Source organism: Microcebus murinus, chromosome 1 (assembly GCF_040939455.1).
Source record: "Microcebus murinus isolate Inina chromosome 1, M.murinus_Inina_mat1.0, whole genome shotgun sequence".
NCBI lineage: Eukaryota > Metazoa > Chordata > Mammalia > Primates > Cheirogaleidae > Microcebus > Microcebus murinus.
Genome location: NC_134104.1, coordinates 91,006,033 through 91,020,014, shown reverse-complemented (window position 1 = coordinate 91,020,014; position 13,982 = coordinate 91,006,033). Strand labels below are relative to the sequence as shown.

The window sequence follows — 13,982 nt, the reverse complement described above, 5'->3', positions numbered from 1 at the left end:
ACCGAGAGCGCAGTCCCGTGGGGTGGCGGCGGAAGGTGGAGAAGTAGGGGCAGAAATGTTTTCTCTCGGTTTTGCCGGAACTTTGGCCACCCCTCCCGCGCGGCCGGATGGTGGATGGAGGTCAGCCAGGGGAAGGCGTCTGGGTGGAGGCCGCCCGGGCGGGGCGGAGCGCAGCGCCGGCAGCTGGCGGGGCGGCCCTCGGGCGGGAGGCCCCGCGGGGGCTGGGGCAACCCAGGCGGGAGGCCCCGCGGGGGCGGGGAGCGTCTGCGTGGCTGGCCGGGGGGAGCCGGGCCAGCACCTGGGCCCGCAGGGCGGCCGCAGTCGCGCTGCCCCCGGGGCGGGGCGGGCCAGCTGCGGCCCCGCGGGGGGAGGGTCGCCCGAGCCTGACCTCCGGCGCTGGCGCTCGGCCCGCCGGCCCAGCCTCCGCCCTGCCGGCTGCTGGGGTCGCGCACAGTGCACCGCGCGGCTGCCCTCCCCTCCCCTCCCCCCGGGGCGCAGCGGCCGGGCGGCCTGGGCGCCCCCGGGTCTGGCCCTTCACCACACAGCTGCGGGTGGGGCGGCGACGGGGAGGTGGCGGCCCCAGACAGCCGGCTGGGCGACTCGAGGAAGGAAGGAGGGAGGGTGGCGGTGGGGGTGGGGCAGGGAGGGAACATCCTGTCTGCGCCGGGTGCACCGCAGACAGCGCCGCGCGCCAGCCGCCCAGACGGCGCGCGGGGCCAGGAGCGCCGGGCGCGCGCCTGGGGGGAGGGGCGCGCGCGAGACGACAGGGCGGGGAGGGGGCGCCCTGAGGAGCCACAATAGGCCAGACGGCGCGCGCGTCCCCGAGAGGGCTGGGAGCCTCGAGCAGGCGACAGGGGCGACGCCGGCGGGCCCGCGCGCGCGGTGCCGCCGCTGGCTCCGCTCCCTCCCCTCCCCCTCCCCGCCGCCCTCGCTCTCCCCCGGGCGGCCGGAGACGGCGGCGGCGTCTGCGGGAAGCCGTGTGTCTCCGCAGTGACGTGGGCGGGCCGAGGGCTCGGTGACGTCAGAGGGCTGTGTGTAGCGATGTGTGTGGGGTTCGGAGCGGCGCCGGCACAGCCGAAGGGAGCGGGCGAGCGGCGACGGCGGCGGCGGGCACAGGTGCGGCCCCGGCTCGCGGGGGGTAGGTGGCGGGAGGCAAGGGGCGCGCGGCCTCCGGGGGGCCGGACGGCGGCGACAGGGGTGGCGGGGAGTTAATGAAGCTCGAGCTTCCTCGGGCGCCGAGGCCCGGGTCGGGGGTCCAGATGCGCGGGTCCCGGGTGGGGTCGGGCCAGTGAGGGGCGCGGGGCGCGTGTCCCGCGGCAGATCACGCCTCGCTGACCCTGGGCGGCGGGCGCGGGCTGGGCACGGGCGCTGCACTTGACCGGAGCCGCCGGGACCCCGGAGACCGGGAGGACCGTGGCCGCCCCCTCCCCCCGTCCATCAGCGCTGCGCGGGGATGCCCCGGGCTCGACCCGGTGGGTCAGCGCCCGGCGGCGCGGTGTTCGGGGCTCGGCGCCCGGTCTGCCCGCGGTCCCCTCTTCGTTTTGGCCCGGGGCGGGTGGAGGGGAGGTTTAGCCGTAGGGGCGCCGGGGTAACACCCGAGAACTTCCCGAGGAGAGGGTGCGCGGGGGATTTCCACAGTCCTCCCCGCGGCCCCCGCAGTGGGGCGGTGTTGGGAGGGCACTTGGGGTTATCCCGGGCTCGCGGGTGGGGGTTGGGGGACTCCTCCCTGTACTTCCTTCCCTCCACCTCCTTGCACACCCCCAGGCTTCCCGGTCCCTTGTGCTCCTCCTCTTCGGGTTAGAGATGGGTGGGTGGCTTTTCGTGGGCGGAGAAGTTTAGGGTTTTAGGGGCTCCCCCATTCTAGGTCATTGCCTCCTGCCCTCTTCCTTGGCCTGCGCTGACTGAGGTGTTCCTCTCGTGGGCGAGTCAGTACGACGGCTGGTGGCATTGGTCCTAGATCCTTTAGGTCTGTTTTAAGGTAAATTACTAGGAGGTTGGGAAGGAAATATTTGTATTTATTGGATTTCTTTTGGGTTTTCTCTCAAGAAGGAAGTGGAAGAAGAATCTTTTCCACTCTTCCTCCATTTGCATTCTTTGTGAGATTTGGCTGCCTTGTGCTTTTTGTCCCGGATTAGTCTTGTTCATGGATGGAGATTCCCAGGCGTAGAGTCTATAGCTTTTGGCTTCCATTAAGCAAAATCGCTAACCTTTTAAAGGGAAAGTTAATTTTTGCCTACAGTCATTCCAGAAAAATATCGTACAATGACTAGATGAATTAATGCACTTAAAATTGTAACTTAGTTACACATATGGTAGATGTGTTAACTCGTTAACTCTGATTTATTTTTTTTTTTGGTAAACTGGTATTTTTTTAAAATTTAGGAAATGAAGTAATGGATTACTTTTTCCTTAAAAATGGCATAAGTGAGAAAGCTTCTGGTCCTGAGTTTTGGATGAGATGATCTGTTTAAGGGCCTTTATATTCTGAATTCAAATAGTCTTTTTGAGGGATATTATTGCTCCCTTTACCCACCTTCCAAATTGCTTCCCTATTTAAATGAACGTTCTAGTAAACTGGTGTTAGATTTAAAGAAATCACTCAAGTGTCACCTTTGGTAAAGTGAACTCAGTTTAAAATTAAGAAACTGGTTTCAAACTGACCCTTTGGCCTCTGGAGCAAATTCAAATGTAACTCTTCCCCACCCCCCTTCTCTTCTTCCAGATTATTTAAAAGAAGAATGAACTATAATCCTTGAAGATAACTGGGCAGTTTTTTTTAAGTATCATTGTTGGTTGTAGAAGTTCAAGAGGAGTCAGAGGCTGTTCTTACTGGTGTGAGGATTTATACAAGTATTCAGTTTTTCAACACAGACCATCATTTTTAGAGGAGATACTCCTGCTGCCCCCAATTTTGGTGTCCTTGGTGGCAAAAATTAGATTTGGTTGCATCATTTTGATTTGTGTTTGAGTCTCAACACAAGTAATGGCATAAACTTTCCACGTGTTTTGCTTAAAACAAATCATTGCATTGAATCTGGACATCTTGAATTGAGAAACTGGTAACTTTATTTTAATACATATAGCTGAAGAATTCAAGAAAACAAAAGCTTCCTCAGAGGTGTGCTTCTGAAAATTATATTCTTTATTATTAGAGGCAAAGCAAGAAATTTTATAGCATTTGTAGTGGAATTATACTAGATTATAAACAGAACCGAAACAAAGTTGCAAAATCTATTGAGTAAGGAGATCTCTCTTTGGAAATTTAAATTTTCTGGGAGCAAGTTACCATAATCATTTGTATACATTACTTTTCTCTCTTCAAATAAGCAACTGAATAAAAATGCAAATCTCAGGCTTAATTATTTAAAAGAATAGCGAAGCAATGGAAAACCTACAGACTAATTTCTCCTTGGTTCAGGGCTCAAATAAAAAACTGAATGGGATGGGAGATGATGGCAGCCCTCCAGCGAAGAAAATGATGATAGACATTCATGCAAATGGAAAAATGATAAACAAGGTGCCAACAGTTAAGAAGGAACACTTGGATGACTACGGAGATGTGCCAATGGAATCTGATGGAGAGCATGTCAAGCGAACCTGTGCTTCTGTGCCTGAACCTTTAAATTTAAATCCCAGTTTGAAACACACTTTGGCACAATTCCATTTAAGTAGTCAGAGCTCTCTGGGTGGCCCAGCAGCATTTTCAGCTCGGTATTCCCAAGAAAGCATGTCACCTACTGTATTTCTGCCTCTTCCATCTCCTCAGGTTCTTCCTGGCCCACTGCTCATCCCTTCCGATAGCTCCACAGAACTCACCCAGACTGTGTTGGAAGGGGAATCTATTTCTTGTTTTCAAGTTGGAGGAGAAAAGAGACTTTGTTTGCCCCAAGTCTTAAATTCTGTTCTCCGAGAATTTTCACTCCAGCAAATAAATACAGTGTGTGATGAATTGTACATATATTGTTCAAGGTGTACTTCAGACCAGCTTCATATTTTAAAGGTCCTGGGAATACTCCCATTCAATGCCCCATCCTGTGGGCTGATCACATTAACTGATGCACAAAGATTATGTAATGCTTTATTGCGACCACGAACTTTTCCTCAAAATGGTAGCATACTTCCTGCTAAAAACTCATTGGCCCAGTTAAAGGAAACTGGCAGTGCCTTTGAAGTGGAACATGAATGCTTGGGCAAATGTCAGGGTCTGTTTGCACCCCAATTTTATGTTCAGCCTGATGCTCCATGTATTCAGTGTCTGGAGTGCTGTGGAATGTTTGCACCCCAGACATTTGTAATGCATTCTCACAGATCACCTGACAAAAGAACTTGCCACTGGGGCTTTGAATCAGCCAAATGGCATTGCTATCTTCATGTGAACCAAAAATATTTAGGGACACCTGAAGAAAAGAAACTGAAGATAATTTTAGAAGAAATGAAGGAGAAATTTAGCATGAGAAATGGAAAGAGAAATCAATCTAAGGCAAGTTTGTTTTTTTAAATAGCAGTTTTGAGTAATGGTGATGGTTTACTTTGAAATCAAAATTCTGTATTTCATGTGTAACTTGTGTGTTGTTAAGAAACATATTACTCATGCAATAACAACAAAAAATAGTGATCAGTATAATATGTTGCAAATTTTAGGCTATAAAGTGCTTTCCTATTTGTTTTCTTATTTGACCTTCCAAACAACCTTGTGAGAGTATGATTATTACCATTTTACAGATAAAGAATGGGAAAGCCACTTGATCTCTCTGAAGGAGTTGGGATTGCTTTCTCAAGTCATGTCCTCTTTCTTTTTCACACAGCCTGCTTCTTGATGACTAAATCTGCTGTTTTTCTAGGACTCAAGATAATTTGCACATTGGTATTATCTCCATTGCAAATGATATAATGCCTAGTCAAAACAATTCTTGTGGTGGGCTCCAAACAGCATTTTTCAGAGATACACCTATGCTATTGATGTTGTTTCTATGCTTGGATATTCATGCTTGATCAGTGTTGAAACAGGTGGAAAAGAGATTTATTTGAATAATTTGTGATTCTAGTAAGCAAGATTTTTTTTTTAAAGAAAGGAATAATTTTTTAAATTATGACTAGAGCTAGAATGAAGAGTTTATTTTAGACTAATGAAATGTTAAAATAAAAATCTATCAGCAAAGAATTCTTAAACTTATTATTTTTCTCACTTATATGGTAGGCTAAACTAATATCTTCATTCTAAGACTTTGAATGCCCTAGATAATGGACAAGATTTGGGTTATTAAATATTCAGTTTGCCGATCTAGTTATTTTATGTATTTCTCTACTTGATTAAAATTGATATACAATAACAATATATAACACTAAGTGTTTAAAATGTGGCAAGCATTGCTCTTGAACAATTTTATGTGTATAATTTTATTTAATTCTTACAACCAGAGGTTGGTTATGTATCTTTTAGGAACTTTTAATTTTTCTCCTTGTTTTGATTTCTTGAAATATCTCTGCCCTTTATTTTTTACAGAAGAAATGAATGAAGCATAATAAATGACAGTTATTCACAGCAAAGTTAGAGCTTGGACTAGAACTAAAATTTGGTATCCTATGCCTTGAGGGAAATTTAGTTAACAGTGTAGTATTAAGACTGGTTTGCTTTTGAAGCCCAATGAAGATAATAATTTTAGATTCTTCTTTAAGGTAGTTTGCTGCTTGTTGCTTCCAAAAGGTCAACACTTATAAAAAAATTCCTTGTCAGTGGCTGCTAGATAAGTTTAAACTCTTCAGGTGCAGTAATTAATGATTTTTAAATGATTGACTTCAAGTGTGGAACTTGCTAACAGCTGTATTTGTTCTATGCTAAAGTTTGTGTTCAGAGATTATCTATATTCTTAAAATACGGAATGCCTCTTTTGATATTTATGATACCTTGCCGCTAAGCTAATTAGGAGGCTCACTCTTACATGTCTATAGGTGGCCACATTATTTGCCAAATATTGTTGCTCCAGTTTTTGTTACTCTGACATAAACATTGAGATAAACTACTTCGCCTAGTATTCTTTCTCTGTTTATATGAAAAAATCTGAGAACCATGATAAAGGTTAAAAGAAAGATAATGGTTGAATTTATTTAACTGAAACTTAATGGGCTAAGATTTGATTAAAATTGAAACCATTCTTCATCTATCTGGGATGTAGTCCCTTATTGTCTTAGAATTTGTTAATTTTGAATACATTTTTTTATTTTGGGAAGGTGCGAGTTTTTTCCTATCTTTTTGTTATGTTATTTTTTGCAATGTTTGCTTTAGTGTTTAAGTTTTGGTATTGCTTCTAACTTTATGTGAATTAAGGAAATTTACGAGAATTTAAGAAATTTTTAGCAATCAAAACTTTTAAGTAAGATTTTTTTTTTGGTTCATGTTTAATACAAACTTGAGTGGTTGTCTTACACTTGCCACTTCACATTTTAAAAATTTGCTCCTCAAAACATTGTGAGCTATATAGTTCTTGAAGGTCTATGAGGAAGGTGAATTAGACTATTTCCCCCTCTCAGATGGATCATGTGCTACTAGTTATATAACTAGTAGATGGTAGAATCAGGAGTTGAATGCAGGTCTTCTGACTTGAAATTTAGTAATTTTCACTAAATGTAGTACTATAAATTGAATTTTGAGAAACAATAACTTTAATTATCAGTTGCGCATCCCAAATACAAAATATGAAATGCTCTAAAATCTAAAATTTTTAAGTGCTGAAATGGCACTCAAAGAAATGGAGCATTTCAGATTTTGAATTTTTGGATTTGGGACGCTCGACTGGTATATAGTGCAAATATTCCAAAATCTGAAATTGGAAACACTTCTAGTCCCAGGCATTTCTGATAAGGGATGATTCCTAAACTCTTAACCTGCATATGTAGACTAAAGTATTTAACTGGGAAGGGGACAAGGAGATGGTACTTGACTGGGGAATATTTTTCATTATCTTTGTGAGTCAATGAGTAGGTTACCAGACAAACCAAACTGTCCCAGAGGGAGCTGTTTTAAAAAGTCAAACTTTTTTTTAGAGACTGTATTAAGTATATTAACATGTTATATAAAGGACCTTATGTTGGTGTGAATACTAATGTAATTTGATATGTCTATATAGTTTATATTGTTATTCATTTTTGATTAAAAATAAAAAATAAACCTGAAACTCAGTAGGCAGTTGTAGCACCTTTTTTAAAGCATAAGAATTATATATTAGTAATAAACCAACAAACTACTTATTTGCATAGCTAATAGCTATATTTAATTTGCGTAGTTAGCAGCTATATTTAGATGGGAGAAATAAGTTGTGTAAGGTTAGAGGTCTAAGTAAAGAACCGAAATTTCTTCTTTGTAGAAACTAAAGGTATATTTTGAATTCTTTTTTACTGAGGTCACCACAAGAAGTAAACTTGATTTTAGATCTGCCTACGTTGCTCTGCAGGATGGTGTTATCAAACTATCTGATATGAGCTTTTTGTGCTTTTTATTGGAAAAATGGTTATTGTATTTTATGGTGTGCAGATAAATGTAAGCATATATTCCTCATTCTTTTTCACATTTTCATTGATTATTTAACAAAATCAGAAATAGATCAAATTTATTTAAATTAAAAATAAAAAATTAAAATAAATTTGATCTAATTCCGATTTTGTTGAATATTGAATTTTTTGGGGAAAAAGGTTGCTAATCAAATTAACCATTTATAAATATAATTTGAAGGGTAATGTTTACTTAAGATTACTTTCAAGCACATTAGAAGAGGCCATTTATAGTGCATTGAAAGAAAATTACAGGTGATTCTTCACTGTTACAGCATTTGGCTGACAATTTCAGCTTTACTAAGTTAAGGATAATATATGCCCTTAGAAGACTGTATTTTAAAATTTAGATTTCTAACATTCTGACTGGACTACTCTTGGGTGAGTAACAAAATATAGGATTTACTTGGGAAAAAATGAATTCCACAGATTATCTATGATACAAATAGATGACCTAAAGGTATCAACTTTTTAAAAATTTTCCCCTGAAAGCATATTAACTATTTCACTATGATTTAACTTTGCATTTTTGTTTCACTTCTTCATTTCTGCAGAGGTCATTAGAATAATAATTGTACAAAAAATTTCTCCCCTCTTGCAAGATACTGTACTTTTGTTTAGGAAAAGTGTTTTTCAGTATAAACCTAAATGAACTGAGGAAATACACTAGAGAGAATGGGCAACTACAAAGTGAAGTGTGGGGACAAAATATGTTCCAGTTATAATTGTGGTAGATTTGTTGGTGATTTGTTACTTCAGTGGTGTAGTGCAGTTTGTATTTTGTGATTAGCAACAATTTTGATCAAGTGGGAATAAGATCAGAGTCAGATGAAGTATTTGTGCTCATATGAGGAACCAGTAGGAATTTTTTTGTATTACTTTCTAAATTTGATAACTATTTCCATGAGTTTACTTGCTAAAATGAAGTATGAAAGAAGAAAGTGTGAAACAGGTTTGCTGTAAGCAATGAAACATTTTCTGAATCATTTCATTATTTTAGACTTGCAGTCCAAAAAGGTACATTGATTGGTTGTCTTGGAGATAGTGCCCATTCCCATTATTTGGTTGAGAGCACATTGAGGTCTTCAGTGATGGAGACCAACACAAACTTGTTTAGATTGGGTAAGAGTTTGTTTTGAATACCTTCCTCATTTCTAACTGCATTGTAATGAATTCAGAGTAATCAAGGTTTTGGAGCTCATTCTGTTAGTAGTAGGATTTATGGACTTCCCCTATCCCTGGAATTTTGGGGGAATCTTTAGAATGGCTTTGGGAGTAGTGTCCCTTATGGTTTAGGAAACACAGGATCTATATTCATTTTTAACATTAAAAAATGAAGTTGAGCCAGATGCATTGGCACACCTGTAGTCTCAGCTACTCGGGAGGCTGAGGCAGGATGGCTTGAGCCCAGGAGTTTGAATCCAGCCTGAGCAATGTAGCAAGACTTCATCTCAACAACAAAAAAAGGAATTGTTAGCATTTTAAAAAAAAAGTTTATGATAAAAATCATTAGAAATTTATCCTTTTGGCTTGAGAAATGGGAAAAAATTAGGAAATTTTAAAGAAGAAAAAGAAAAAAAGATTGTCATCTTTTCAGAGTAGGCCTGAATCAGTGTAGTCAGCTAGCCAGTAGTCTTCTATGTTATTGTTTATATCACTGGAAAAACAAGTAAACAAAAATTGTGTTAATTTCAATCCTGTTGTTAGCATTCTGGGAGTGGAAACTGATTATGGAGGTAGAACTCAATTTATTCCAAGAGGTAAGACTAGTTTGGGAATTGCTTTAATAATAGCTTGAACCTGTATTTTGTCCACATACATGATTTTATTATATTGGGATTCATATTACATAAAATAATTTAAGTATTTTATTAGACTCAAAAGCAAAAGAATATATAATTAAACATACATCTTTTTTAAAGGTGTAGTTTGCTTCAATCACTAAATGTAGTATTATTTCACCATATTAGGCAGGAAGAGGAATGAATTGAAAAGATACATAATTAGTTTAAACTCATTTTGTTTTTTTTTTTTTTTTTTGAGACAGAGTCTCGCTTTGTTGCCTAGGCTAGAGTGAGTGCCGTGGCGTCAGCCTAGCTCACAGCAACCTCAAACTCCTGGGCTCAAGCGATCCTTCTGTCTCAGCCTCCCAAGTAGCTGGGACTACAGGCATGAGCCACCATGCCCAGCTAATTTTTTCTATATATATTAGTTGGCCAATTAATTTCTTTCTATTTATAGTAGAGACGGGGTCTCGCTCTTGCTCAGGCTGGTTTCGAACTCCCGACCTCGAGCAATCCGTCCGCCTCGGCCTCCCAGAGAGCTAGGATTACAGGCGTGAGCCACCGCGCCAGGCCTAAACTCATTTTGATTTCATAAATTCCAGACTTGGGACTAGGGTCACAGAAATATGTAATGTAAGGACTAGATGGAGGCCCCGTAGAGCAGTTCATCTTGTAGTGTCTAAATCTATAATGCGGTAGATGCCTAATACAGGTTTGGACAACTGAGTGAAAAATCTTAAGTAGTCTTATAAGGTCACTGGTGATTCTCAAAGAGGGAAACAGGTTTGGTTTTCAAACAAAGCAGCATTTTGTTTTTGCTTGTGATACTGAATCTATTTTGAGATTTCAAATAGCATTAAAAGTACATCTTTGCTTATCTTATAGGGAAAAAGAATAAAAAAGCTTAAGAAACTTATTAAAGACCATTTTGGTCACTAATACTAGGGCTTTTATGTTTTTTAATATTCTGTGTTTAAAAAATTTTTTGTGTGATTATGAATACAATATAGGTCCATTGTAGTAAACACTAAAGTGCAAAATTAAAGTTTCCTTGTAATTTCACCATGGAGTGTTAACTGCCACTAGAATTTATTCATTTACATATGTAATTGTAAATGTGTTTGTGCAAAAGCATCTGTAGAATGCGCAAGTATTAATATAGCACTAGTTATTAGAATAATACTTTTAGACCAATTTTAGTTCACTTTAGAGCAGTGTTTTTCAAACTGCAGTTTGTCATCCATGCAGCCATTCTCATCAGAGCTTCTGTGAGAAAATTAAGCCCTGCAGAAAATGATTTGAGTGATGGTCTTGTCAGTTCTCCCAAGGATAGTACATAGTATTATTCTAAATGCATTGGAGAGAAGTTAATTCATTACATATAATGGATGCCTTTGGGCATTTTTAATTCTCTTGAGAACTGAAGTTGAGAAGGGCCAGGAGAGTCTTGAAATCAATTTAGTGGGTCATCAGCGTTTAAAAAAAGATGAGATAGAATAAAATAGAAAATAGAGGACATTGCACATAGTAAGATTACTCTACATTTTGATATTGCCAATTTAAGGTATTTGAAGCCCAAAATAATCCAGGACCATAAGTTTAGTAATATATGCTGAAATGAGATAGAAAAGTAGAGCCTTAGATTTATATGGAATAAGATTTTTGACATAAATGTTTCAGTGAAAATATGTGTATGACATTGATATTTCCAAGTAGTTGCAATATTAAATGGATTGGACACCACAGAATTTCAGTATATAAAATTTTTTTATTTTGAAAAGTCCCAGAAATAAAAAGGATTTTATCAGTGCATTCCATTTCCTTCAAGTTGTAAAGGGTGTGATGTACTCCCAACTTAGTATGGCTTTGTTTCCATAAGGGATTTAAATTAATAGTTGTATATTTATTATAAGAACTTGAACCTTTTCTTTTCCTGTGAGCATTTTTAAACACTTCAAACCTAAAATTGGCTTTTTGCGGTAGGTGGTATGAACTTTCAGTCTGTGGAAGCAGCAGGCATTGCTTTGACTCTTGAAGATCCATCTTTGATAAATTAGTGCAGGTGCTTAGATCATATATTCCCAGTTTTACATTACTTTGATTAATTCTAATGATGATGATGAAATGAGACAGGAGACTAAGCCTTAAAATCTCTAAGTAGCTATTTGCTACCTTGTAACACTATTCTGTTTCAGTTGTTGAAACACTCATTCACAACATGTTGGAAGTATTGAGGAAACCTGATACTGTACTGAGGGCTTCTGTTTCTTTTAGTAAGAATCTGTTGGCAGCTGCCTGCCTGGTAGGGTGTCTTTCATATACTTCTGAAATCATTTATTGAGCACTTAAATGTCTTAGTATTGTACACAGTATAAAGACCCTGTCAAGGTGTATGCACTGCATACCTAAGAAGTTATTTCTGAACTATGTATCCAGTCATGTGTTTTTAGTAAGGTTGCTAACAATTTATTTTGGGCTAGTATATAAAGTAATGTGCACTTAATATGCATTATATTTTATTTTTTGTGTAAACATGCTGTTAACGAAGATAGACTATTAAATTCACTAGTCTACTACTACTTACATTCTTACGAACACAAAATTTAAAAATTAATCTTTGTCATTTATAATACCTTTTAAATTCTATTTTAAAAAAATTTTCCACATACTTTAAAAAGGCTTAATTCTGAATTTTGTTGAGATTTTGGAAATCCAGTATTGTCTTGATTTGTTTAGTTCATTAATGTTTGTAATTAGGACTTAAAGATCATACTATTAATCTGATGCTGTAAATACTAGAGTGTCACCTAAAAGCAAAGCTTATTATTAAAAATAAATCTAGGGATTTTAAAGTGGGGTTTTTTTTTTTGGTACAAATTGGAATATTTGTTTATGAATAGTGCTGAGTGGGTAGAATTGCTTTTGTATTTAGAAAGTGGTAACAAAAATTTGTAAATAAAATCAAGCTTTCTAAATTATTTTTTACTCTGACACTAATAAGCATTGTATCACCAAAATACAGTGTTTCTTTATTAGAAATCTGATTATCAAAGGGTCATGTATACAAAATAACCATAGTAAGGTATAGAAATTTAGAATACCTTTCATAAAACATTTTACAATTTTTACTTATTTTATTTCTATTTATTTATTTATTTGAGACAAGGTCTCACTCTTTTGCCTGGGCTAGAAGTGCAGTGGCATCATCATAGTTCGCTACAACCTCAAACTCCTGGGTTCAAGTGATCCTCTTGCCTTAGCCTCTCAGTAACCACCACGCCTGGCTAAATTTTCTGTTTTGTAGTGATGGGGGTCTTGCTATGTTACTAAGGCTGGTCTGGAACTCCTGGCCTCCAGCGATCATCCTGCCCTGGCCTCCCAAAGTGTTAAAATTACAGGCATGACCCACTGTGCCTGACCCGTTTTTACTTATTTTAAATAAACCTATTTGCTATATATTTTAAGATTGTTTCCATTTTGCTTTCATACACATTATTTGGAGTTTTATGACTTAAGAGAAATAACTTTTGGAATGAAATAATATATCTAAAATATTGCTTAGGTGTACAAGATGAGGATGCCATGTGTTTATTTTGGGGGTAGACAATGGGGAAGGTTAACAATAAAAGAATTTTAAAAAGTTGAGGCTCTAACTTAAGCTACTAGAGGATCTACTTTTCTTTGATGAGTAATATATTTTATTTTGATATTTAAATACACAAAGGAACAAATTATTCCCATGTTGAAAGGTAAGATACAAGGCAATAGATGCTCATATTTTTGTATCTAATTCTTATTTCTGATCAGTAGCATTACTGCTGTGCCATTTAATTATATTGTACTTTCTTTGAAAGCTTAATTTGTATGTTGACACAAATACAGAATAGATGAGAAAATTTGGCATGTCTGTGAATGTTTTGTTGTATAGTAAACATTGTGCTTTTCTTAATTGTTTTTAACATGCAGTTAGGATAATTTGTTATAAATGTATTTATGGCTTACCACAACATATTAGGTAAAATTAACTTTCAGCATTTTATCATGGTTAGTGTTGTGCAGTTCCCCATCATTTGTATTATGTAATTTGTATCTCTTATAAAATACATCCTAAACTGTTGGGCTGCTTTGGTGCTTCATGGAGTAGAAGGATATCGAATGTGAAAGAGACCAGGAGTTTTGTGGTAGCAGAATAATCTTGTAAAAGACTACCTTGGGAATTAATGAGTACGCTGTCATTCAAAATTCATTCAACAGATATTTATTGAGTCCCTACTCCATGCTAGGCATGGTGCTAGATACTGAAAATACAAAAGCAAGATGGTTTTTGACTTCCAGCTGCTGTTAAAGCAAAGGGTAGTCGCTTACCAGAGATTTTTGATTAGGGAATTCAGACACTGACTAGGGAGCTATACTAGGCAATCTTTAGGATTCCTTTAGAACCCCTTGTCTGTAACTCTGTTAGTAGGTTAGTGGTTGAGACTAGAAAATAAAGAGTAGGAAGTAAGAGGGATGGCTTTTTAAAAATAAACAAATGTGCTAGCAGTTATTTAAGGTGGTGTCTGAAGTTAGAGACAAATAGAAATAAAGAGATGCTGGATTGGGATCATGAATAAAAATAAAACTCTTACAAATCAAACTGTAGGGTTTTGAAAT

General features: G+C 39.3%; 1 protein-coding gene across 2 annotated transcripts in view; it reads left to right on the top strand.

The window, feature by feature from the left end:
* The first annotated feature begins 927 nt into the window (after nt 1-927).
* SKIL (SKI like proto-oncogene) overlaps nt 928-13,982 on the top strand; it is a 28,196-nt gene continuing 15,141 nt past the window's right edge. The window contains exons 1-2 of one of the 2 annotated variants that reach the window (XM_076003907.1): nt 928-1,138; nt 2,723-4,484. In XM_076003907.1, coding sequence (XP_075860022.1) covers nt 3,383-4,484 — 1,102 coding nt within the window. In that variant the 5' untranslated portion in view covers nt 928-1,138; nt 2,723-3,382. The remainder of the gene's footprint in view (nt 1,139-2,722; nt 4,485-13,982) is intronic. The other variant, XM_076003902.1, reaches the window with a different exon arrangement.